We start from the raw sequence: 26,951 nt of genomic DNA, 5'->3' as shown, positions 1-26,951 counted from the left end.
CTTTTCAGGAACTTATTGCCCTGGGCATTGTATTGTTTTTAGTAAACATGTTTTTAGTAAACATTTTCTTACAGCTGCCTGGTCCCAGGCTGATGGGGAAGTGGGTCTCTGGCCAAGGTCTGTTGTCCCCACATTAATGCAGACATGCTTTCATTTCTCTTGGATATATAACCAAAAGAGGAAATGCTGAGCTTCATGGTAACTCTGTCTTTAACCATTGTAAGACCTGTTAGACTCTTTCTGATATTAGCAAATAGCCCTCCAGAGGCACTGTTCCAATTTTCACTCCCACAAGGGACTGTTTAAGTGATAAGTCACATTAATTTGGGGCTTTTTAACATCATGATGTAATAAAATGTTATCTTGATATATTGTTCATTTTAATTTTTCTTGTTACATGTGAGGTTGCCTGCCTTCTATATTTATGAGGCACGAATGTTTATTTTGCCCAATTTTATGTTGTTTTTTACTTTATTTGGAGTTCTTTTTTTTAGCAGAAATTGGCCTATTAATTACAAATATTTTGTCTGTTTTATAATTTGTCCTACACTTTATATAGTGTCTTTTCATTAAGAACTCTTTATTGTTTTATATGTGTAAACTTATTGAACTCCACATTGTGGCTTTTGGTTATGTTTCATAGTTAGAAAATCCTCTTCCTTCCAGCATTATGAGCTAATTTCCCATATGTGTTTTAGCACTTTAATATTTATATGCCAAGATACAGACTTTCAGGCACCAAGCCAACTTTTTCCAGATAGCTACTTGATGCTTTTAATATCATTTAATAAGTAATCTACATTTATCATATACTAAATTCCAAATTCCAGATAAGTTTTCACTGTTGTTTTGTGTAACAGTACTTGTATAACAATCATGTATCTGTGTCCTTTCAACACAAATAAATTCTATGTTGTTGATTCTTAAAATACAGCATGCTTTCAGAACTTGGAGCAGTTATATATTTTTAATTTCAGTCATGTTGAAACTTGAGATATGGGTAAAAGAATGTAGTGTGTCAAAGCATAGCTAATAAATTACAAAAATTTTGTCTACGATATTTGAATTTCAAGATTGACTCTTTTTTGGTTTTTTGAGATGGGGTTTCTCTGTATTGCTTTGGAGCCTATCCTGGAATTGCTCTGTAGACCAGGCTTCAAACTCACAGAGATCCGCCTGCCTCTGCCTCCCTAGAGCTGGGATTAAAGGCGTGTGCTACCAATGTCCGGCTCAAGATTGACTCTTAATTACAGTTTTATAAGTGTTTTTAGTAAATAGTTTTCTACTAAAGGAGACCAAAACAGGCATATCCACAAAAAGAAAATTTTTGACATGTTTAATGTACTCCCATCTTTAAATTCCAGAGGACCTGACTGGGACACTGAATTGTATGAAGAAGGGGGTGCTACTGTCAGGGAGCTTCTTAGTGAACTATATGGCAAAGTTGGTGAAATTCGACACTGGGGTCTGATCCGATACACCTCTGGGATCTTAAGGAAGAAGGTGGAGGCACTTGATGAGGTACTGATAAGTTCTTGAATTTACACCAAATCTAAATGGGGGATACTTTTAAAGTTACTCCAGTGCTGGGAGTATAGCACAAAAGGAGGTACCTTCCTAGTGTTCCTGAGATCCTCGTCCAAGTCTTTGCACTGCAGGGGATAAGCCTTGATTTTTTTTCCTAATTGTCTTTTTTAAAGCAACCAGAACTTCTAATTGTTTTCAATCACACATAAAGTTTCTGCTATTCAGTTAGCTTTTTATTTGTGAATGGCAAGTAAATGTTACTGAATCATAAGAACTACAGACTTTAGAGGTGTTATAAACTGTAAGAATTTGAGATCTTAGTGATTTTACAGTAAGCTGAAAGTCCCCGCCTTCCAGAAGGTGAAAGGGCTTCATGGTTTCTTCCTAGAAATCTGTCTTCTGATCATGTTTCATGAAAAGGAGAGCTTGGTGTGCTGGTGTAAGTTAAGTGGGGGTAAAGTTTTGTGGGCTGAGAAGAAAAATGTTTGGAAATCTGAAAGTTTTGGAAAGGGTAAGCTATCCTACCTCTTCCTAGGCCTGCACAGACCTTCTCTCCCACCAGAAGCACCTGACGGTAGGACTTCCTCCAGAGCCTCGAGAGAAAACCATCTCTGCGTAAGTGGGCCATGTGATCAGACTTTGATAAGGTTTCTCTGCACCTTTAAGACTTACAATAGTTCTCTTGCCCTATTTTGTATAACATCTTATATGCAGAGCTGCATAACAGGGCACAAGTAAATGAAAGAGAAAGCTTATAGGAAGTAATACTTATATTTTCTTATTGGCTTTTCCTAAATCCCTTTATTCTACTCATTCTAAAAACACACAAATACACAGGACATTAGGAATTAACAACATGAATGTTGTTCGGTCATAGTCAGAAAAGAAATAGAAGAAAGTCTGTGGCTAATGCATTGGCTGCTCTTGATGCAGCTTCACGCTGCTGAAGAAGGCATCAAACATGTGAAGGTCAACGTTGAAAGAGGAAATGGGCATCCTGAAGTAGTATGTCTGCATGAAAACTATCAACCTATTGCCACTGGCCAGTGGGATGCAGCTTCTGATTAGCAGTAGTCCCCTAGGATAGGCTGGGGCTGGAGGGAGTGAGGAATGGAACAGCTACAGTAGAAGTTTAATTCCTACACATGAATATCACTTTATCATTAGCCATGCCAATAAAGCTCATCTGCATAAAGTCGATTTAATTTTATGTTATTCTAGTGCCAATATTTATACAAGCAGATTGTATTTGTAAGAAATGTTTTAGAGGGATTCTAACTTCGTAAGTGATCAGAAATCAGTCTGGTTTCCTATAAAAGAATGATCTAAAAGCAACATACCCACACACACACACCCGCCAGCCTGTCAGTTCTACTTCAATAACCAGAGTAGTAAAAAAGGGTTGATTTTTTTTTCTTTGGTTTTCCAGACAGGGTTTCTCTGTGTAGCTTTGTAGACCAGGTTGGCCTTAAACTCACAGAGATCTGCCTGCCTCTGCCTCCCTAGTGCTGGAATTAAAGGTGTGTGCCACCACTGCCTGACTTAGGGTTGATTTTTTATTGATTAGTTTTTGAAACAGTCTCACCGTATTCCCTAGACTTTCAATCTTCTTACACCACTTCATTCCCAGTTCATATGTATGATTTCAGCTGCCTATGAGATCCAGTTCAGAGTTGTGGATAGAGGCTTACAGAGACAAGTAAAGTCTTAGTTATACTTTAGGAAGATAGTTTGGCTAACTTTGCTTGGACTGCCATAGTAACAAAATACCACAGAATGGGTGGTTCAAACAACAGAAATTGAGGTTATGACAGTTTCACAGTGTCAGAAGTGTTGGTTCCTTCTGAAGGCTGTTAAGGACTTTATTTTAGGCTTCTTGGCTTGTACATGGCTGTTTTCCTCTTATGTTTCTTATTTTTTCATCATATCTATGTCTTTATGTTCAAATTTCCCACTTTTTATAAGGACACCAGTCACATTAGATCAGGAACGATCTTAATAACTTCATTTTAATCACTTCTAAATAGCATATTTTCCATTAAAATCACACTCTGGGGTACTAAAGCTTTGAATTTCAACATATGAATGCTAAGATGCAGTTTAACCTGTGATGCCTTGTTTTTAACAAACAGAACCTTGTATCACAAATAAGATCAGTTTTGTGTCACTGTAGGCATTCCAAAAGAATAATGCTTTGGCAAATTCTTGCAAACTACACCATGTCAAGACTGGAGAGATGGCTCAACAGTTGAGATGGAATACTGCTCTTGCAGGATCTAAGTTTGTTTCCCATCTCAGGCAGCTCACTACTCCTTGCAACTTCAGCTTCAGAGGAGTTGGGAGTGGAATAACACCTCTGGACCTCTGAGGGCACCTGCACTCTTCTGCGCATACCACCCCCCACACATACACACAAAGACACAATTAAAAATAAAATCTTACATCAATGAGAGAGCCACGGGTGTAGCCAGATGTTGTGATGTCTGTCTCTAATTCCAGCATTCAGAGACCCGAGGCAGGAAGATCAACAATTTAATGTCAGCCTGGGCTACATGGCAAAATCCTATGTAAAACAAGCAAACCACCTCCCCAAAAAATACAACAAAAAGACCACTCACAGAAAGGTCACAAATGTGAATGTATGTATGTGTCTGCATATATGTTTGCAACTGTACTGAACCAATGAAACTATTTGAAAGATCAGCATAATCCTGTAAGATGTGACTATAAAGTAATAAAATGTTTTCCAAAGGGCACAGCATAAAAATAGCCAGTATGCTTTCTTGTCACATATTAAAGATTAACCATATAAAGACTGGTCTGAAAAGACATCAAGGAGTGAGTTTTAAATGAAAATTATGTTAATATGGCTATATGGGGCCTCAGAGGTAATGAATGAGCTTTTTGCTTTGAAATAACTAAAAGTGGTGAAGGGTTGTAGCAGTGGTTTGGACCTACATTGAGTTTTTAATTTTAATTTTAATTTTTTTGGTTTTTCGAGACAGGGTTTCTCTGTATAACAGTCCTGGCTGTCCTGGAACTTTCTCTGTAGACCAGACTGGCCTCAAACTCACAAAGATCTGCCTGCCTCTGCCTCCCAAGTGCTGGAATTAAAGGCGTGTGCCACCAATGCCCGGCTGAGTTTTTAATTTTTAAACTATATTTAGGTTACATTATTTTAGAATTTGGTCTTTATTCACTGTTTTCTTCCTTAGACCTCTACCATATGAGGCCCTCACTAAGCTGATAGATGAAGCCAGTGAAGGAGACATGAACATTTCAGTCCTTACACAGGTGGGCAGCATTACAAAGCCTTGCCTGGCAATTGATATTTTAGTATTTGTTTTTAATTGACCTGACAATATACAAAGGCAACAAAATAGACCTTGTGACACATATGCTGTAACTTTTGTTTATATCCATTCTATACACAGGAAATAATGGTATATCTTGCAATGTATATGAGAACTCAGCCCGGCCTCTTTGCTGAAATGTTCCGACTTCGAATTGGTCTGATCATACAAGTTATGGCAACAGAACTGGCCCACTCTCTTCAATGCTCAGGTATTTATTTAATTTAGTAACTAATTTTAGGTGGAATTCACTTCTAGTGAAGATCCATGGACTTATGAAAGTTTGGCCTTAGCTTAGGCTTGTTCCTACTACTACTTTTTTTCTTTTTGGGTTTTTCGAGACAGGGTTTCTTTGTGTAACAACCCTGGCTGTCCTGGAACTAGCTCTGTAGACCAGGCTGGTCTCAAACTCATAGAGACCTGCCTGCCTCTGCCTCCCTGGTGCTGGGATTAGAGGCATGTGCCACCACCGCCCAGCCCTACTACTTCTTATAACTTAAATTAACCCACATTGTTAATCTACATTCTTCCATGAGCCTCATTACCTCATATTTTTACTACCCATCCTGCTTCCTCTGTGTCTGGCTGGTGACTCCACCTTTATTCTTCCCAGAGTCCTCTCTATCCCCAGAGTTCCACCTAACCTCTTCCTGCCTAGCTATTGACCATTCAGCCATTTATTAAACCAATCAGAAGGTAAGTAATGTGTATTCTTCCCGCCAGCCTGCTACCAGTGCCTCATCAACCCTAAATAACACACAGAGACTCTATTGTTACAATGCTATCGGCCAATGTCCAGGGCTTCTCATTGGCTAGTTCTGTCTTAAGTATTAACCCATGACTACTAATATATATTTCTATAAGGTCTTATCTTTCCCAGGACAGTATCCTGACATGTTCTCTCTTCCCCGGGATCACATGGCGACTCCCCACTCTTGACTACATTTTTGAGAATCCTCTTTGACTCCTAGTCCCATCTATCTTGCTTCCCCATTGGTCAACAGTACTTTATTAATCAACCAGTTGGACAAGACATATACACAGAAGGACTTCCCCCATCAAAGGTGCCTTGGCAAAGACACATCTTCACAATGAAAACAAATATTCCACAACAAATATGACTTGATAATTATTTATAGGTTTGCCAGTGTAACATTTGTAGTTAGGAAAATAATTGGGACCTGAGGAAGCTATACAGATATATCCAACCTTGATAGTGATATACAACCTTGGTCACCTATTAAGTTTGTGCTTGAGGGCCATGTAATTGAGTTTTGAAAAAAATCCAGGTAGTGGTGACACATGCCACTAATCCCAACATTCAGGAGGCAGAGGCAGGTGGATCGAGGACAACCTGCACTCACTACAGAGTGAGTTCTAGGACAGCTAGGACTACAGAGAAACCCTGCCTCAAAATAACAACAACAAAAAAAGAAAACAGAGAAGGATAGTGGTGGCACATGTCTTTAATTCCAGCACTTGGGAGACAGAAGAATGCAGACCAGTCTAGTCTATAGAGCAAGTTCCAGGACACTGGGGCTACACAGAGTATACCCCAGCTCAAAAACAAAACAAAACAAAAAACAACCCACAATTTGTATGCCTTTAATTATAGTTCTCTTTGTGATTTTGAGACCAGCCTGGTTTACATAGGGCTATATGCTGAGACTATATCTCCAAAAACATCTCAAAAAATTTAAATAGGTTTATAGATCCTACATGTGTACTACAGGCTGTGAGTTAAACATGCCTAAAGTATAAGGGGGTTGGGGTATGGGACAGATTCCCACAGCATAACTTTTTCTTCATTAAAAAAGTTTCAACAAGAATGACTAGAGACAGCATAGAAAATACAATCACAGATGCAAAACTTGTTTCTCTTAAATTTCCCAAAGTGGGTTTTTAAATGTATTTATTTTTAATTGTGTGTATATTTGCATGCTTGTGTGTACATACGCGAGTACAGGTTCCTGGGAACTTAACTCAGGTCCTCTACAAGAGCAGTATGCGCTTACAACCACTTAGCCATCTCTCCACTTCCCCACGAGGCTTTCTGTCTGTGGGGCTGGAGAGATGGGTCAGCAATTAAGAGCACTGGCTGCTATTTCAGAGAATCTGAGTTTGAATCCTATCACTCACATGGTGCCTAACAGCCATGTTAATGCCAGTTCCAGAAATTCACCGCCCTCTTCTGGCTTCCTTGAACATTACATGCATGTGATACATAGATTACATGCAGGGAAACATCCATATTAATGAAATAGATAAATATGGTCTATATTTGTTTAAACTTGAAATGTTCCTTACGTAGCTCAGGTTTACCTGTATTTGTGATCCTCTCGCCTTCACCTCCATAGTACTTAGATTACCTATATATATCCTTCAAGAAGAGAAGATTTTATGCTAATTATTTACCAGATGCTAAGTTATTTGGTTTTACGTTTATATACATTGTCTTATTTAATCCTTACAACAACTCACTAGAGAACACAATATCATTCTGTCTCTGCCAGTAAAGAAACAGAAAGGAAATAGAGGGTCTAATCCCCATCGTAGAGAGAGGAGAGGGCGCATCCAAAGGAGCAAACCAAGTGTGGTCACGTGTGCCTGCAGTTCTGTCACTTTACAGACTGAGGCAGAAAGATGACTAGCCTAGGTGCTGGGCGGTGGTGGCACACGCCTTTAATCCCAGCACTCGGGAGGCAGAGGCAGGCGGATCTCTGTGAGTTCCAGGCCGGGGCTGGTCTGACAGCCTCCAAAACAATACAGAGAAACCCTGTCTCGTAAAATCAAAAAAAAAAAAAAAAAAAAGACTAGCCTAGGTTACACAGTGAGAGCTGTTTCAAGGAGAAAATGGAAAATAAGGAGGATATGGTATGCAAACTAGAATTCCTTTTGCCTGCATTTCTGTTCATTAGCTGAAGAAGCCACAGAGGGCCTGATGAATCTGAGTCCTTCAGCCATGAAGAACCTCCTGCATCACATTCTCAGTGGCAAAGAGTTTGGAGTGGAACGAAGCGGTAAGACCCAAGCACTGAACTTATATTACTTATATTTCAGGGTATTTCATTTTAATTCTCAGTTTTTCTTCTATTGGAGAGGCTTTTAGCCCCCCAAATAAATTAAACATTTAAAGCAAGGCTATCTTTTGGAACGACGTTTGAAGACTAAAAGAAACAATTCAGTTTAACAAAAGGTTTTGGAGTGGGGCGATGGCTCAGTGTATAAAGTACTTACCACACACTTCTGAATTTGGATCCTAGTACCTATATAAAGCTGGGCTCAGCAGCTTGTCTGTAACCCCAGCTCATGCCTGGCCTCCTTTGCTTTTATTGCTGTGGTAAGCACCATGACCAAAAGCAACTTGGGGAAGGATGGGTTTATTTGGCTTCCATGTCCTGGTCACAGTCCATCCCTGAGGGAGGACACAGTGGGAACTCGAGCATGGCAGGAACTGAAGTGGAGGTCATGGAGGAGTGATACTCACTGACTTGCACCTCATGGCTCACTCAGTTCTCGGTGCCACCTAGGACCACCTGCCACAATGTCCTGGGCCTCCCACATGAATCATTAATGTCAAAATTACCCTACACACCATCTGATGCAAACATTATCTCAGGTGAGGCTCCCTCCTCTCAGATGACTCCAGTTTCTGTTAAACTGACAAAACAAAACTAACCAGCGAACTCCTATGGGGAGATCAGAGATGGATAATCTCAGAAGCTTGTGGGCCAGCTAGCCTGGTACATGCAGCATTGAACATGAGAGGCCCTGTCTCAAACAAGGTAGAAGTCAAGGAACAAAACTCAAGGTTCTTCTCTGACCCCCACATGTACACCATGACAGACAGGGCTCACCCTCTTGCTCTCCCTCTGGCTCTCCCTCTCCCTCTCCCTGTCCCCCAATCTCTCTCTCTCTCTCTCTCTCTCTCTCTCTCTCTCTCTCTCTCTCTCTCTCTCTCTCTCTCTCTCTCTGTCTGTCTCCCTCTCTCTCTCTCTCTCTCTCTCTCTCTCTGTCTGTCTGTCTGTCTCTCTCTCTCTCTCTCTCTCTCTCTCTCTCTCTCTCTCTCTCTCTCTCTCTGTCTGTCTGTCTCCCTCTCTCTCTCTCACACACACACCACGCTTTTGAAAAAGATTTGGAAACATATATGTAACTCATCTTTTTTCTTAAATGATATGGCAAGTAGTTTAATAGCTATCACATTTCATTAAAATTGTCCTTACATTTATTTGATTATTGTTTGTCTGCCTGTATTGGGGGAAGGATACCACAGCACATGTGTGGAGGCTACAGGACAACTTGCAGGAGTTAGCTCTCTTCTTCCACCATGTGTGTCCCAGTAATTGAACTCAGGTCATCAGACTTGGTAGCCAGTGCTTGCACCTGCTGAGCCATCTTACTGGTCCTCATGTTTCCTTTTTAGCTATGTAGTAAATTACCTTTCATTATCCTAAGTCAGGAGGACAACTAAAAACCTAGTCTGAATCTTTATTGTATTCAAGTCCCAAGTAAAACTGATAATGTTATTGGTGAATATGCATGTTCGCAGTTGCAACTTACCTACTGTATCCTTTCAACCTGAAATTCTAGTACCTCTAAGAGTCTATCACAAACTAAACTTTTTTTTTTGTTTTTTCACGACAGGATTTCTTTGGAGCCTGTCCTGGAACTCTCTCTGTAGATCAGGCCGGACTCGAACTCACAGAGATCCACCTGCCTCTGCCTCCCAAGTACTGGGATTAAAGGCTTGGGTCACCACTGCCCAACCACAAGCTAATCTTCATATGCACTTTATACATTTTTATTAATAGGTGTTAATCTTACGTATCACCAAGATTACAAGCATTGTTTTAGTACATACATACAGCATATTTCAATCAAAACTAGTTGTTCTTTGGGGTTTTGCAGCATTATTTATGCTGTATACCTAAATAAGGAGAACAAGAACCTAACGAAGTTTTTAAAAAAGAATTATCTCTATATTCAATTATTAATCTTATGTTATTTTTTCAAGGAGGAATGGCCAGATTTTATCATGTTTTGTTTTGGTTTTAAAGTCTGTTGTGTCCTTGAATGACTTCCAGGAGCAGATCTGACTGGAGTGGTGAGGGAGTGAAGAAAAAACAAATAAGTAGAGACACACAGAAAAGCTGAAATAAGTGGATTGGGCTCTGATGGAGACGCCACAGCATCCATAGCAGATTAGCTAAATCTTCCTCCTTGTTCAGCTGTGTGTAGTTGCTGGGGTCCAGCCTTGGCTCCAGTTCAGGTCCTGAGTAACAGAAGGACTGTTGGGGCAAGGAAAACTTATGATCACCAAGTGGATTGCACTCAAGTGGCCCCAAATAGCTCAGGCTATCTTTATTTATACTTAAACGGAGTTTTTATTACCAAGGGTACATGAACAATTTTATTATTGGCTTCTATTTCCTACTTTAAAAATTACATCATAATTTAATGAATACACTGTGATCATTATAAAACCCCCATTGTTCTTCTTTATGCTTCCCCAAATACACTTTCCTACCCCATACATGACCTTATTCCTAGATATAGAGTTCATCATTTTTGCGACTTAACTAATTTCTGCTCTTGCAGCCTTTATGTCAGCTGGCAGCTACTTACAGTTACAAAGTTAAAAAGTAGTAGACACAAGCCGGGGGTTGGTGGCGCACGCCTTTAATCCCAGCACTTGGGAGGCAGAGGCAGGCGGATCTCTGTGAGTTCGAGGCCAGCCTGGTCTACAAAGTGAGTTCCAGGACAGCCTCCAAAGCCACAGAGAAACCCTGTCTCGAAAAAAAACCAAAAAAAAAGTAGTAGACACAGTCATAATACTTTAAGGACAACAATATTCAAATACAGACAAGTCTTTCATGTCTATAAGACATGCTTTTATACAGTTCCTTTTTCTACAAAAGGATCCCATGTCTCAATCTCTCTGTAAAGGGCAGACTTAGATAAGACATTCTTTTCCTATACCACTATACCATACTTCTTCCACCAATATAAGCGCCTATGTATGGTAAAAATTGATCTACCCATACCATATTTTACATTATATTTTCCCCATTGTATCATACTAGATCCTGTCATTGATTCTGTATGCTTGGTGTCTAGCAAGATTACACTAGGGCATTTTTTAAGTTAAAAACAAAAGAAAGATGCACATTTAAGTCTTTTAATATGGTAGAGAAAATTAGACAGGTTATTCTTTTGTCTTTGATCTTGTATTCTATACAGTTCGTCCCACTGATTCAAATGTGAGCCCTGCTATTTCCATCCATGAGATTGGCTCTGTTGGAGCAACAAAAACAGAACGAACTGGAATCATGCAGTTAAAAAGTGAGATAAAGCAGGTAAGATATAGCCTGGGAAATTACTGAGGTAGTCATAATTAATATTCTTAGCTGGATGTGATGGTGCATGCCTATAACCCCACATGCAGGAGTAGAAGTCAGAGGATCAAGAGGTCAGGGTCTGGCAGCCTCAGCTACAAAGCAAGATGGAGGCCTGTCTGGAATACTGGAGAAGCTGTCCAAAAATAAAATCAAAACCAAAACATCATTTTGGAGTCAGACTTTGTTAGGTTAATTAATTTAGTTTCATATCCTGAGTATAACTTGAACCATTTATTTTTCAGGTGGAATTTCGTAGACTGTCTATCTCTCCTGAGAATCAGGTGAAACGAGAGATCTTTTAACATTAACTGGCCTTTACTTACCCTTTTAGAATCAGTCATTATTGTACTAATTTATTTTGTTTCATATCCATAGTATAACTTGAACCATTTATTTTTCAGGTGGAATTTCGTAGACTGTCTATCTCTCCTGAGAATCAGGTGAAACAACAAAGACTTTTAAACATATTTTAATCAGCCTTTAATTCCATATACCATGCATGATCTTTTTTTTTTTTTTTTTTTTTTTTTTTGGTTTTTCGAGACAGGGTTTCTCTGTGGCTGTGGAGGCTGTCCTGGAACTCACTTGGTAGTCCAGGCTGGTCTCGAACTCACAGAGATCCGCCTGCCTCTGCCTCCTGAGTGCTGGGATTAAAGGCGTGTGCCACCAACGCCCGGCACCATGCATGATCTTAAGAGCTTTCCACAAGTAATAACAAACCGTGGAATCTCCCTCATAGCAATTGTTTGTAGCTAACTTTCCCTTTTTTACTGATCAAATGACTTAATTTTAGGAGGAATGTGGCTGGCAACCGATAACAAGAAACTGATGCCCCGACTTTCCTTATTACAACACACTTAAAGCTTTTAAGAATAACTAGCTGAGGAAATGGATCAGTAGTTAGGAGTATTGGTTGCTCTTGCAGAGAACTTAGTTTTGTCTCCCAGCACCCACATGTTGGCTCACAACAGTCTGTAACTCCAGTTCCAGGAGATTTGGTACTGTGTTCCACTGCCTGTGTGTGGTACACAGATGTACGTACAGGCAAACCACTCAAACACATAAAATATAAATAAATCCTTTTTTAAAATGGGGCCAGAGAGATGGCTCAGTGGTCAAGAACACTTGAGGATGGAGATTCAGTTCTCACTACATAAATGGTGGCTCACACCTATCCTTAACTGTAGACCCAAAGGATTAGAGGTCCTCTTCTGGTTCCATGGGCACCAGGCACACACATACTACACATACGGGCAAAAAATGCATACACATAAAATTTTAAAAAATATAGTAGTTCTTCAAAAATTAAATATAAAATAGAATAGGTAAGCCAGGTGGTGGCATACACCTTTAATCCCAGAGCTTGGGAGGCAGAGGTGGGCAGATCTCTGTGAGTTCAAGGCCAGCCTAGTCTACAGAGTGAGTTCCAGGACAGTCAGAGCTACACAGAGAAACTCTGTCTCAATAAAACAAAAAAAGTACTAGAGAGAATACCAGATTAGATAAAAGTTTTATTTTATGATCTTTTTGAGGGAGTTAACATGTGCAAGGCCCTGGATTTCATCCCAAACACCGTAAAAATAAATGACAGGATAGTTTCATGAGATTTTATCACAAAATTAGACTTTCTCATTAGTATAAGAGAGGCCCATTGAATGATTCGTATATATGAAGAGGAGACACATCTTCACAGTACTAGGAATCAATAGGAGTCACCAAACAATGTATTATAGCCTCCTTTCACTGTGGGCAACAACGAATGGCTTGTTGCATCATACAAAGAAATACCTAATATCTTTTAAAATTCTGGGAAATCATAGTATTTTCAGATCCACAGGTTGAGAAAGTGCTACTTTAATCCCTTCTTGTAGCACTTCATTTTTACTGTTACAGAATTGCACACATGCATATAATACAGTTTTTATCAAACCTAATTCTCAGTCCTTCCCCTCCACCTTTTTCTCCATTATCCCTCTCAACTTTCCTCACACAACTTCATGTGCTTTTTATCAAACCCATTGAGTCCTCTTAGTGCTGTTAGCATTGTGTGGATGTAGGACTGTCTCCTGAAGCATGAGCAGCCTTTTAGGGGCTACATCCCTGAAGAGAACTGGCCTTCGCTCCTCCAGCAGCCAGCAACTACCAGTAGCTCCTCATCTTGGAGTGGAGTTTCTGAGCCCCTCCCTAGCCATGCTTAGATTTTGGCTGATTTGGTTTTGTGCATGGTATGAGTTCATGTGTGCAACAGCCATGTCATTTCTGGAAAAGACTGTTTCCCAGTGACCCTCTTTAAATCTTTCCACTCCCTCTTCTTCTGTGATCCCTGAGCCTTGAGGTTGTGTGATGGAGATGTCCCATTAGGACTGAGCGTTCCAGTCTCGTATTCTCTTCATGATGGCCAGATGCGGGTCTCTATATTAACTACCATCTACTTAAAAATAAGCTTCTTGCATTAATCTTGGTATGACCGTAGGGGGCAGTTTGATAGTATATTCTTTTAGACAAATGACAGTAGTAAAGTTCTCTCATAGGGCCTATGACCTAAAGATTATTCTTAGAGATCATTTCTGTTGTTATTAATAACACTTCTTTAAAAAGGCTTAAAACCTCCTCCCTACAAAGCATAATGATGATAGCTTACACATTAAAACATCCTAGATGGAAGAGGCAAAACAGAGGTTTCGTTTCTTTGAAGGGAGGCTCTGAAACCATTTAGAAGAATAAGCCAGTGCTTGAAGCCTACTTTTGAAGGAAACTTGAATACTTTCCTTAAATATCCTTTGGAGTTCATATTTTATACAAGGGGGAGATTGGAATAAGAAGATGGTGCTGGAGATGGCTCAGTGGTTAAGAGCACTGGCTGTTCATCTAGAGAACCTAGGTTCAGTTCCAAGCACCCACATGATGACTCACAGCATCTGTTACTCTAGTCCCAGGGAACCTTTTTCTGACCTTCATAGCCACCGTATGCATGTGGTACACAGACAAACATGTGTGCAAAACACATCTATACACATAAGATAAAAATATCAAACATAGTTTGAAAGAAAAAAGGAGCTAATCTGTTTTGGTTTTTTGTTTGTTTGTTGTTGTTATTGGTTTTGTTCTGTTTTTTGCTTATTTGTTTTTTTTTTATTTTCGAGACAGGGTTTCTCTGTGGCTTTGGAGGCTGTCCTGGAACTCACTTGGTAGTCCGGGCTGGTCTCGAACTCACAGAGATCCGCCTGCCTCTGCCTCCCGAGTGCTGGGATTAAAGGCGTGCGCCACCAACGCCCGGCTGCTTATTTGTATTTTTAGACAGGGTTTCTCTGGAGCTTTGGAGCATTCCTGGAACTTACTCTGTGGACCAGGATGGCCTCAAACTCACAGAGTTTGTGTCTTCCTCCCAAGTGCTGGGATTGAAGGTGTGCACCACCACTGCCCAGCTGGAGCTACTCTGTTTTTAAATGAGTGTTCATGTTACAGTTTTGCCAGGAAATTTTAATTATATGAACATTTTTACTATTTAATGAAAGGACAACTTCAGTGCTGAAAGTTGTTCTTGATGTGATTAGTTAATGATCCTTGTTTTTGTTGAGTGTGACAATTGTTTGGGAGTTTGTTTTGTTTTCTTGTGACAAGGTCTCTTTATGTAGCCTGGCTGTCCCAAAATTTTCTTTGTAGACCAGGCAGTCCTTGAACTCACAGAAATCTGCCTCCCTCTGCCCCCCAGAGTACTGGAATTAAAGGTATGTACCATCACACCCAGCTCACATTGTAGTTTTTATAATATCCAGTATTACTTATAAATTCAAAGTCCATATTGCCAGCTAGATGAATATGATGGTTAAACTTCACTTTTTTTTTAGCTACTTGAGGTTTTTCTCCTATGTATTTACTACCTATAATTCTTCAAAGAGGCCCAAATTGTTAGGACTATAATTTAGAGAATAGGGAGCCTAGATTGTCATTGCTTTCTTATTTTATAACATTGCTTTTCATCCTTACCTGCCTGTCTGGTATTTTGCCTTTTTCTCTGTCACTTACCAGTACTCTAATTTCTAGGTGAAAATATTTCAGGATAGTTTTATTTATTTTACCCTTTGTCATGGCATTTGGAGTAAACTTATTTCATTGGCTTTTTAATGATAACATGCTGGCTAATTACTTAAATAGTCAATAGTTTAATACTAATAATTTTTAAAACAAATTATGTTTGCCTTGCCTCTCTTTAAAAATTTTATTTTCTCAATTTCTTTTATAGACTAGTGGTGGTCATCTCTCAGGTATAGATGTGATGTCACCATCCTTTCTGGTAACTGTTCTTATGTTATCTCATGTTTCATTCACAAGTGCTTTGACATGATGTTATATGGATCATAGCATAGTATTTAACTATATCCAAAAAACAAATTGGGACCTGGAGAAATGGCTCAGTGGTTAAGAACACTTGTTGCTCTTACAGACAACCTGAGTTCCATTCCCAGTACCCACCGGCTATGATTATATTGAGAGGGGAACTCCCTAAGACCAACCCCAGCCTCAGTTATTTATTAGGAGTCACAGGACTAATCATATAGTCATTCATGTCTGATTTAGTGCAGTAAAAGGATAAACAACAAAATCAGCAAAAGAAAAGGTGCACTGGCTGAAGCCCATGGAAAACCCCACAAGATTCTAGAATACTTCCACAGCAGAGCCAAATAGGATGCACTAAAATCCCTCCAGTGGCATATTACAGCATAGGTGCAGTGCTGTCAACCAGAGTAGCTAATTAATTAAAGACGCAGCATAGAACCCAGGGTCTTTGTTTGGGACTGGTCATGGAAACAGCCGCTGTCTGGCATATCCCAAACTTCAGACTCCCAGGAAGAAAGCAGGTGTTGTACAGAAACTTCAGTGTTGACATAATTCCTCTTAAAGCCCACATTTCCAGACTCCAGTCCAAGTGCCAAACCTGTAAAAATGATTTTCAAAAGCAGCCCTCTGTCTTCTGTTCTCTGTTGACTGTTTTTTAGCCACTCACAAGGGCAGACCTCATGCCAACATAAAATGATCTCCATGGGTGAACCATCCCAGGGTTTGGGGGTTTTAATTTTTGCTTTTTTTGCTTTCATGTGGCTTATTGTTTTGTTTTGTTTGGGTGTGGGGTTTTTGGTTTTGTCTTGTGGGTCTTTTGCTTGTTTGTTTTGATTTTCCTTTTGCGGTTTTTATTTATTTGGGGGCTTTTTATCATTTTCCCCCTAAACAATTTATTTGGGCTTCCATTTTTTATATGGTATGAGATAAGAATACAGCTTCATTCTTTGGCAAGTGAATATCCAATTGTTAAGCACCATTTGTTTAAAAGACTATCTTTTCTCCCATCTATTTGTCTTAGAATTTTTATTGCCTTCACTGTCTGCCATCATGAACTTTAACCCTCTGAAGCCATAAGCCCAACTAAATGCTTTCTTTTATAAGTTGCCATGGTCATGGTGTTTTATCACAGCAATAGAAAAGTAACATGCTTGTGTTAAAAAGTCATGAGAGTAACAAATAAAACCATAGACCAGCTGGAAGTTAAACAGATTTAAGGTAAATAAGCAGACAGTTTGGAATGTCCTGTGTTATTGGTGTTTTCATCATTGTTACTCTGACTCACCAACATGCTTTATAAGATGATTGTACATTTCCCCAGGAAAGAGCACACTAATTGGTTATTCAGTACCAAATGATCAGCCCTGAAAACATACGTATGAGTAACATTATACAGACTGTCCAGGTTGTATTTTTATATTTAGGAATACATATATGTATATGACAACAATTAATGAAAAAGAGGCCATGAATTTGAAAAAGAGCAAAGAAGAATATATGAGAGACTTTGGAGGGAGGAAAAGGAAGGGGGAAATGAAGTAGTTATACTATAATGTCAGCAAATAAATCACTTTGAATGATTATAAAAAGTTACAGCACTGCAGCCTGTACAGAGGTTAACTAGCTTTACTGTCACATCATTACTTGGCCTCTTTCATGTGCTTTCTCATTCTATAGAGTATTTACTATTCACTTTGCTATACATCATTTATAACTTTTAGGTTTTGAAATTAAAATATAACTGTTATGATACTTGGTCACAGGGACAAGATCACTTTGATTTACATTCTTTCTTTTCCCAAGTCCCCTGTAGCCTGTACTACTGCAAGTAATGGATCCTTCCCTACTGTGTGTGGTCAACAGACATCTAAAGATAGTCGCCAAGGTCAATGGCAGAGGAGGAGAAGATTAGATGGAGCACTAAATAGAGTACCGGTTGGATTTTATCAGAAAGTATGGAAAATTTTGCAGAAGGTGAGTGTAACACAGTATTGTTCTTTATTCCCCTCTTGAAAATCTGAATCTATCTAGCTGAAATGTGACATAATCATAACATGGTTCTAATTATATAAAGATAAAATGCTCTCTGATAAAGTGTAGACAAAAAACCAAAATGATTTATTATTGTGGCATTAATAATTTACTGTATTGTTCTTATTGTTGCAATGGTATTGTTTCTCTTTCATATGTTTTCTTTTCCATTTTTGGTATTTTTGAGACAGGGTTTCTCTGTGTAGCCCTGACTGTCCTGGAACTCACTCTATGGACCAGGCTGGCCTCAAACCCACAGAGATCCACCTGCCTCTGCCTTCCCAGTGCTTGGATTAAAGGCGTGCACCACCAACGCCTGGCTAAATAAAACTCTTAGTGTGATTAATATTTATTCCTATTTCTAAAGCCTGTTTACAAAAGACATGTCATCACACCATTATGGTAGTGATAGTTTTAGAGGGCCGGGAAGACTGTTATGCTCATTGATTGGTCTCATTTACACAAATAGACTTCTTTTCTTTCTTCTGAGATAGATCTTATATATCGCAGGCTGGCCTCATGTTAACCAGTGATGACCTTGAACTGATCCTTTTGCCTTTACCTTCTGATGGTTTAGATTACAGGTGTGAACTACCACACCCAGTTATGCTGTTCTGGGGATTTTACCCAAGGCTTTGTGTATGTGAGGCAAGTACATTACCCACTGAACTGTATCTCCATCAAATAGGTCTTACTTATACTCTATTAGGTGCTTCTTTTGCTTCAATGTCCTCAATAAGGACATGAGAAATACAGGTCATCACATCCCTGACTTAGGTTTTTTTTCTTTTTTACCCCTCATCTCGGGATCTTCCAGGTACATCATCAGGTGGTATTTTAGAAACAGTGAAAGTTGATTCCTCAGATTTTTTTGCTCTGAGGATCTTCATTTCATAAATTACTAAGAGTCTGCTTTGTTGCATCTATTATAGCATGATAAGGACAAGTCTGTATTTTATCTCCCAAGGTATTTATGGATTACTACAATTAAACATAATAGATATGTATTAGGTACTCTGTCTAATGTACCACATAAAAACTACAGAATATCTGTTCTTTGTCATCAAGGAGTTGAATCTTGTGGCTACCTCCTTTCAAAGCAACTGTTATGCAAAGCCAAAATGATTTGTAATAAAGATGCCTATTCACAAGGCAGGCAAGATGGCTCTTGCCACCTGAGTTCCATACAGAGGACTCACATGATGAAAAGCAAGAACTGACTTCTCCAAGTTGTCCTTTGACTTCCACTGGTTTGTTGACATGTGCCTGCCCAGAGAACCAGCACACACAAATGTTATAAAGGGATACTTAATCCAGGCTGTATGGTAACAGTATTGATGAGGGACTCAACTAAAACAAGTAGTAATGACTCATATCCATTAGTACATATTGGGAGTCATTTTTGGCAGTCTAAGTTTCTTGAAGGCCTATTTAATTTCTTGAAAATGTGTGTGTGTGTGTGTGTGTGTGTGTGTGTGATACAATGTTAGGGAGTACATTCTATAGTGTACATGTGGAGGTCAGAGTACAGCTTTGTAGAGTAGGTACTTCCTTTCTTCCTTTACTTGGGATTATGGGAGTAAACTCTTGTTATTGAACTTGCATGGATGTTGGCAAGTACCTTTTACCTGTCAAGCTATCTTGCCAGGCCTTGAAGGCCTCCTGGTGTGGTGACTCTGGGATCTAGTATGATACTCTTCTAGAGATTCTTTGAATCTGGTGTCTAGTCTATCCCAGAAAGATTTTCCCTGCCCACTCCACTCCCCCTAAGAAGAGGACAAACTGGTAGTGTCATCCTGAATCTTGGCACTTAAAAATCATGAACTCATGCTATAGGGTCTCTAGCTGTCCTGTGGTTATTCAGACCATAATGTGTGAAACACATCTAGAAATATGAAGTGTTCCTTCTTGCCTCCCAGTTGTTACTTTGTCTCTGGTAATAACATGTTTTTCTACCTGGCAGTGTCATGGACTTTCTGTGGAAGGTTTTGTTCTTCCTTCTTCAACCACCAGAGAGGTAAGATTCTGTCTTTTATATTTACATGATGGAAACCTTGACGGTCTAAAATATTTCAGTCACCAATTATCAAATTGATATTGATTGAATTGATATTATTGAAGCTAAATATATAAATTAGTTTTCAAAGAAACACACCCATGCTTTTATACATCAATTGACTGAAATGCATGAAGGAGGTAAAAATGGAATGGGAATATTAGACAATAATAATATGGTGCTGGGAGCTGCCTTAGTCAGTAAACTGGGTTTGAATTCCTAGCACCCATATAAAATAAAAATGGGTATGACTATGCAAGCTTGTAATGCCAACACTGGGATGTGGTGACAGGTGAATTGTAGGGGCTTGCTGGCCAGTTAGTCTAGATGAAATGGAACACTCCAGGTTCAGCGAGAGACCCCGCCTCAAAAAAGATGGAAAAACAATTAAGAAAAACATCTCATGTCAGCTTCTCACTTTCACATTTGCTTACACAGTCAAGTATACTAGCACACATGTATATAACATACATACACACCATACAAATGAATAATTGTATGTTTTGGTAATAAGAATAGCTTCTTGTACTGGGCAGTGGTGACACACTCCTTTAATCACAGCATTTGGGAGGCAGAGGCAGGCAGATTGTCTGTGAGTTTGAGACCAGCCTGCTCTACAGAGTGAGTTGAGGACAGTGCGGGTTGCTACACAGAGAGCCTTGTCTCAAAAAACCAAAACAACAACAATAAGAATAGCTTCTTGTAATGGTTAACTAAGAAAAGCTTCTTGTAATGGTTAACTAAAGTTTTTCTATGTGTGACTGGGAGTCAGAGAAGGCAAAGGGAGTACAGGTGCTAAGAATGAATGGCTTCTTACATTCTCCCATCTCTTTCACCCCAACCTTTCTCTAAGAGGATACTTGTAGACCTGTGCTGATCTTGACCTCTTAATTTTATATTAGAGCAGTGGTTCTCAACCTTCCTAATGTTGTGGCCCTTTAATGCAGTTCCTTATGTTGTGGTCCCCCCAATCATAAAATTATTGGGTTGCTATTTTATGCCTGTAATTTTGCTACTGTTATGAATCATAATGTAAATATCTGATATGCAACCCCTGTGAAAAGGTCATTTGACTCCTGTAGAAGGCTGTTATGGACTCTTAGTCCCCAAATAATGACACAGACTTACAAATTATGAATGTTCAGCCTTAGTTTAGACTTGTCCCACTAGCTCTTATAACTTACGTTTAACTTATATCAACCCATTTCTCTTCATCTATGTTTTGCCTCAGTGCCTTTTCCCTTTCTTTCCTTCTGTGTGTCCTACTTTCCTGCTTCTGTGTCTGCCTGGCTGGCTACTGCCTAGCTGGCACTGGACATCTCCCTCTCTTTCTCCCTCATTCTCTCTCTGTCCCCTCATTCTCTTTCTCTCCCTCCCTCTCCCTCTCGCTTTCCCTCTCCCTCCCTCCCATCTGAAGCCTAGATCCCTACTACTTATTCTCTCTGCCTGCTCGCTCCAACCATCCCTCTACTGCCTAGCTTTTTATTAGACCAATTGGGTGACTTAGGCAGGCAAAGCAACCCATCTTTACATCATTAAACAAAGGCAGCATGAACAAATGTAACACACCTTTATATAGTTAAAGTAATATTCCACAACAGACTCCCAAGGGGGTCACCACCCCCAGGTTGAGAACCTATGTATTAAAGTAACTTTCTTTTCCAACTTAGCGAATTAAGAGTTTCCAGAGAGGAAACCTAAGCATTTGTAATTTTTAATCTCTAGACTAACACTGATAAATAATCATGGTTTGAAAACATTGCCATGAAACACAGATACTGATTATCAGATGTTTTTATTGTTTTGTTCTAACAAGTTAGGATAAAATTCTCAAAAACTGGTGTTGTTGCAGTATCAGCTGGATGTGCCAGTACTAAATACTGAGTGTAATGTCTTAGACCTTTACTGTTACATACAAGCCCTTTATGTAACAGAGAACACCATGCTGCCTGTGCATTTAGACAGTGTTGAAATATTAGTAGTAATAATATAAACCTAATACCTTTAAGAGCCTTCAAAGAACTTTCACATTTTTAAATTTGATTTCTCTGTTCAACTTTGTAAGATACCCAAGAAGAAAATGTCTTTACTCCTGACACAAGTTTTGAACCCATCTTTACATTCCAAATCTAATTGGTTCTATAGAGTATAAACTCAATACAAGTTTCCCCTTTTTTATTTTTAGAAACACTCTTATTTACATATCCATCCTCCCATTCCCTCGACCTCCCATCCTCCCATGCTTCCCACCAATCCCCCAACCCACCCACCACCCACTCCCCAGGGATATTGAGACCCTCCATGGGGGATCATCAAAGTCCATCACATCATTTGGGGGAGGGCCCAGGCCCTCCTTTCTGTATCTGAGCTGCAGTAGTATCTCTCCAAGGGAAAGGGCTCCCAAAGTCCATTTGTGACATACAAATAAACCCTGGCTCCACTGTTAGAGGTTCCAAAGACTGCTAGGACCTCCTAGCTGGTACCTACATTCAGAGGGCTTGGTTTGGTCTGATGTTGGTTCCCCTGCTTTATGGCTAGAGTCAGTGTGCTCTCATGAGCACTGAGCCATACTCCCAGAATCCAGTTGCGGAGAGGGAGGAGAGATGACCAAATGAACCGAGACAGAACTGGAGATACCCACAGAAACTCAATACAGCTTTATCAAAAAAGTATTTCTCAATCTACTTCATCCCAAAATAACTGCACTTCAAAGGTTTTTTTTGTTTGTTTGTTTTGTTTTTGAGACAGAGTTTCTCTACATTGTTTTGGAGGCTGTCCTGGAACTAAGTTTTGTAGACCAGGCTAGTCTCGAATTCACAGAGATCCACCTTCCTCTGCCTCCCGGGTACTGAGATTAAAGGAGTGTCCACCAATGCCCAGCTTTCAAAGTTTTTAAAAAATTTTAATGTCTATGGGTGCTTTGCCTGCACGTGTGTGTATATACACTACATGCATGCCTGGTCCCTGTGGAAGTGAGAAGAGGTGAGATCTCTTGGAACTACAGTTAAGGATGGTTCTGAGCCATCATATGGGTGACATGAATTGAACCCAGGTCCTCTGGAAAAGCAGTCAGTGCTCTTAACCACTGAGCCATCTCTCTAGTCCCATAGCCGCATTTCTTAAGGTCCATCTTATTCTAACAATATGTAGCTATTTCACATAATTATACTTATCATAGTGTTTCCTCTAGTCAGGGTCATTAGATGTAGTCTTGCTATAGCATATCATCACTTATGCATTCATTGCCATGTTTAGTTATATCAAGTTTTGCCTGTGTGACTGATGCTACCATAAACATTCATATACATGGAGCTTTTTCTTCTGAATTATTTTCTTAGGACAAACTCCCAGAAATAATAATTGGGGTTAGAGAACATTGACACTTTATGATTCTTGTTATGCATTACCAGATTGTGCTTGCAAAACAACTGCTCCAGTCTACACAATTCCATTAATGGGGCTGCAATTATAGTGCTTTTTACTGCTTTTCAAAGAAAATGTTTGATGTTCTTGGGTTATGGGATTCTTGAAAGTGATTTTCCCTTTTTCTATCACAGATGACCCCAGGAGAGATTAAATTCTCTGTCCACGTGGAGTCTGTTCTGAATCGTGTACCTCAACCTGAGTACCGCCAACTTTTGGTTGAAGCCATTCTTGTCCTTACCATGCTGGCAGATATTGAAATTCACAGCATTGGGAGCATCATTGCTGTGGAAAAAATAGTACATATTGCCAATGACTTGTTCCTTCAAGAACAGGTAGGTTGCCTAATATGGTGCACACCTGCAGTCATAACACCCAGGAGTTGCAGGCAGGAGAATTGGGAATTGAAGGCCAGCCTCAGCTACAAAGTAAGCTTAAAACCAGATTGGGCTACATGAGACTTAAACACACAACAGATGCTTCCTTCTCAGCCACTGTGAGAGAAAACAAAAGTAGCCAAGATTTTCTAAACAGTCCTAGTTTTGAATGCTCTAGAATATTATCAGTTCACATATGAAAAAATATGATCCATTTTAGGCATAGACTCTATATTTGGAATGTCTACAGTCTTTTTTAATTAAAGTGGTTTAGAAAGAAATAAAACCAAATACAATATGAAGGAATACAAGCTAAAATCAGTAGTACTAGAAGGTGGAGGTTCCAATGTAGTCCACTAGGGTTATCTCCAAGTGCTAACATTATTTTAGTTATTAACAGACATAAATCATTTAATCAATTATATTTTTTTGGTTTTTCGAGACAGGGTTTCTCTGTATTGCTTTGGAGCCTATCCTGGAACTCGCCCGGTAGACCAGGCTGGCCTCAAACTCACAGAGATCCGCCTGCCTCTGCCTCCCAAGTGCTGGGATTAAAGGCGTGCAACACCAAAGCCTGGCTTTTAATCAATTGTTAATTGATATTTAATTTTCAAAGATGCTCTATAATAGAAAATTCTAAACAGTAATTAAAATAATTTAGGGAGTCTAGTATCAAATGTCATTTATAGAAATTCATATCCATCCTTAATAACCCTGGTCCCCTTCTGCTTAAAAAGCCAAAGAACTGGCAATAGGAAGGAAGCTCTGAGGTATACTAATCAGGGTTTTACTTGGCAGGATTAGTAACTTTTCCTTCTCACTGTGTTTTCCTATCTTTTAAAACCAAATAGAAAACCCTCGGCGCTGATGATGTCATGTTGGCCAAGGATCCTGCATCTGGCATCTGTACTCTTCTGTATGACAGTGCACCCAGTGGCAGATTTGGCACCATGACCTACCTCTCCAAAGCAGCTGCCACCTATGTGCAGGAGTTTCTGCCACACAGCCTCTGTGCCATGCAGTGAGGGCTGTGGCTTCTGACTGCTGGATGCCTTTCAGCATCTGGTCCCTGTCTTAGTTGGTTTGCATAGAACTGAAATGTTAGCACCTGACCACTCCCCATGCCCCTTTCCTGCCCATCCCTCCCACGAAGAGAGAACTTTGCTGATAATCTCAATACTTTTGAAGAAAAGAACCCTTACTGGGAAACTTGCCTCCAGTTTTGAGAAGTTCAACAAGTCTACAATCACTATCCCTACTTCCTTTATGGTTCAGAACAGTCTGCATGTGGGTTTACTCTGTAGAGCTGTTACCAGCTTAGTTTTCTACCTCCTATTGGGAAGCAGGTATTAATAAGTTATTCTGAAGCTCAGTTTTCTCATTTCTGGGCTTTCTTTTGTCTTTGTGTGTGTGTGTGTGTGTGTGTGTGTGTGTGTGTGTGTGTGTGTGTGTGTGTGTATGTGTGTGTGTGTGTGAGTGGTGAATCTTTATTGGGCTGTTACTTCAAGAGCATAGATGCTAAGTCATTGGATTTTATGCTGCTATAAATTGGACATGTCTACTTTAAGTGCCTTTACTTAGGAAAAGCCAGCACCAGATCATGGCTTCCTTCTTCACTCAAAGGTTGCTTCATTTTGAGTGGTGAAATAGTTTCTCTATAGAAGTATTGCCTTTCACTGTTGTCCTTTCTATAGCTGCCCATTGCCTACTCTGTGGTGAAATATTAAAAAAAGTAAGCTCACATGTAAGCTTAAGAATTTCTGTGTTAACACTTGAAGTCACATTTTATGGGGACAGATGCTACCAGGCACATATTTGAGAACATATGGAATTACCCAGAGAAATGGAGCCAGGAGCCCAATTCCAAAGAGGAAGGGAAAGGAGAGAAGTTATGTAGGATAGGTTTGCTTTACACACAGGGAGGCAAGAGCCCACCAGAGTTAGGTAGGGTGCTTGTGGACAGCCTTGGACACAAAATCCTTGCCTCTAGAGAATAGCCCTCATACAACACAGAGAGTAACTGAAGCCTGTCTTCAGCAGAGAGAAATCCAGGAGTCTGGTCTGTGGCTGCTGTACAAATCACCCCTCTCCATCTCACTTATTCACCCCCACCACACCCAAGCACCCCTTCATAGCTCCCTCCTTTCCCACATCTATTCTTCGCTTCTTTCACTTACATTTGTTTTCAGTTCTTAACTCAAGTACTTACATCCTTTGATCTTGGTATTTGTAGCCAAAGACCTATTGTTACACATCTCTCTGTGTATGTTTGTAGTGGTTAAATAAATAATTAAGCATTTTGGATGTGTGTATGTGTGTGTGTGTCTGTCTGTCTGTCTCTACATTTAATGGATTAAATAAACATGTAGGTAATATTGCAAACCAAGCCTGATTATACTCACTACTAATCTTGAGAAGCTGAGGCAGGAGGATTGTGAGTTCAAAGCCACCCTGGGCTACCTAGCAAGCTCCAGGCAAGCCTGAGTATGAGGCCCTGGCTCAAAAACATTTTAAAGCATGTTGTGTGAGAGAGAGCCATCCAGCTGGCCTCAGGAGGACACACAGAGGGTAGCAGAAATACACCTTCCATCCCATTCTCTGGTTCCATGTATAGGTAGCCTAGCTTAGCAGAGACTTCTCCTGATTTTCTTTGTTTCTACCCAGATCATTTCCTACTTCACACCTCGTTCCCTAAGATTTTTAAGGGTTTTCTTCCAGGACAGTAATGAGTATGATGGGGCTGGCTAGCGAACAGTCACAGAATCAGGTACAGTCTTCAGAGCACGCCAGCCAAGCACAGTGAGTTAGCAAACTGGTGGTAGAAAGAAGCAAAGGGCAGGTGACCCATCTTTTCCCGATCATCAGCCATGGGAACACATAATGAGTAGTTTTATGAGTGCATGGTTTTCTGCTCACTTTTGAGGAGAACATACAACCTGTTCTGTCACCTGTTTGTCTTTTCACAGCTTGTAAGTGTGCCCCGATCACAGAAGCCACCCAGCACTATGGGTGGGAGCTGCCACTCCTTCTAGGACCTATTTTCTTGAATTGACTCTGATGCCTGCATTTCTCTGGGGTTACTGACTTGTCTGTCCATGTAATACCCAGTAGTTGACATTTAATTTCTAAAGTAACTTTTCACAAAACATTACTTGTGTTTTTTCCTTTTGTTGTTTTTTTGTTGTTGTTTCTGTTTTTTTTTCTGAGACAGGATTTCTCTTTGTAACAGTTCTGGCTATTTTGGAACTCACTCTGTAGACCAGACTAGCTTCGAGCTCACAGAGATCCACCTGCCTCTGCCTCCCAAGTGCTAGGATTAAAGGTTTGCAGTACCATTACCTGGCTAAGTATTAAATAAGAGTGTTAATATGAAGAAAAAACCATCCTGGAACTTTTTTTAAAAGTACATAATGTTTTGAAGTTAGAATAAAGAATACGAATCTCCTAT

General features: G+C 39.8%; 1 protein-coding gene across 7 annotated transcripts in view; it reads left to right on the top strand.

Moving 5' to 3' along the window:
• Positions 1 to 26,950, top strand: part of Phka1 (phosphorylase kinase regulatory subunit alpha 1) — a 110,129-nt gene extending 83,179 nt beyond the window's left edge. For 4 of the 7 annotated variants that reach the window (XM_040744276.1, XM_040744279.1, XM_040744274.1 and 1 more), the window contains 13 exons: positions 1,365 to 1,521; positions 2,063 to 2,142; positions 4,743 to 4,821; positions 4,962 to 5,091; positions 7,799 to 7,900; positions 11,121 to 11,236; positions 11,521 to 11,559; positions 11,680 to 11,718; positions 15,522 to 15,572; positions 17,420 to 17,590; positions 19,611 to 19,664; positions 23,261 to 23,461; positions 24,355 to 26,950. In XM_040744276.1, coding sequence (XP_040600210.1) covers positions 1,365 to 1,521; positions 2,063 to 2,142; positions 4,743 to 4,821; positions 4,962 to 5,091; positions 7,799 to 7,900; positions 11,121 to 11,236; positions 11,521 to 11,559; positions 11,680 to 11,718; positions 15,522 to 15,572; positions 17,420 to 17,590; positions 19,611 to 19,664; positions 23,261 to 23,461; positions 24,355 to 24,528 — 1,393 coding nt within the window. In that variant the 3' untranslated portion in view covers positions 24,529 to 26,950. The remainder of the gene's footprint in view (positions 1 to 1,364; positions 1,522 to 2,062; positions 2,143 to 4,742; positions 4,822 to 4,961; positions 5,092 to 7,798; positions 7,901 to 11,120; positions 11,237 to 11,520; positions 11,560 to 11,679; positions 11,719 to 15,521; positions 15,573 to 17,419; positions 17,591 to 19,610; positions 19,665 to 23,260; positions 23,462 to 24,354) is intronic. The other 3 variants (XM_040744275.1, XM_040744278.1, XM_040744277.1) reach the window with 2 other exon arrangements.
• The last annotated feature ends 1 nt before the right edge of the window (position 26,951 follows it).

This window comes from Mesocricetus auratus, unplaced genomic scaffold (genome assembly GCF_017639785.1).
Source record: "Mesocricetus auratus isolate SY011 unplaced genomic scaffold, BCM_Maur_2.0 Super-Scaffold_100003, whole genome shotgun sequence".
In the NCBI taxonomy this organism is placed as follows: domain Eukaryota; kingdom Metazoa; phylum Chordata; class Mammalia; order Rodentia; family Cricetidae; genus Mesocricetus; species Mesocricetus auratus.
Note: the sequence above shows the minus strand (reverse complement) of the source record. Positions and strands in the feature narration are given on the sequence as shown.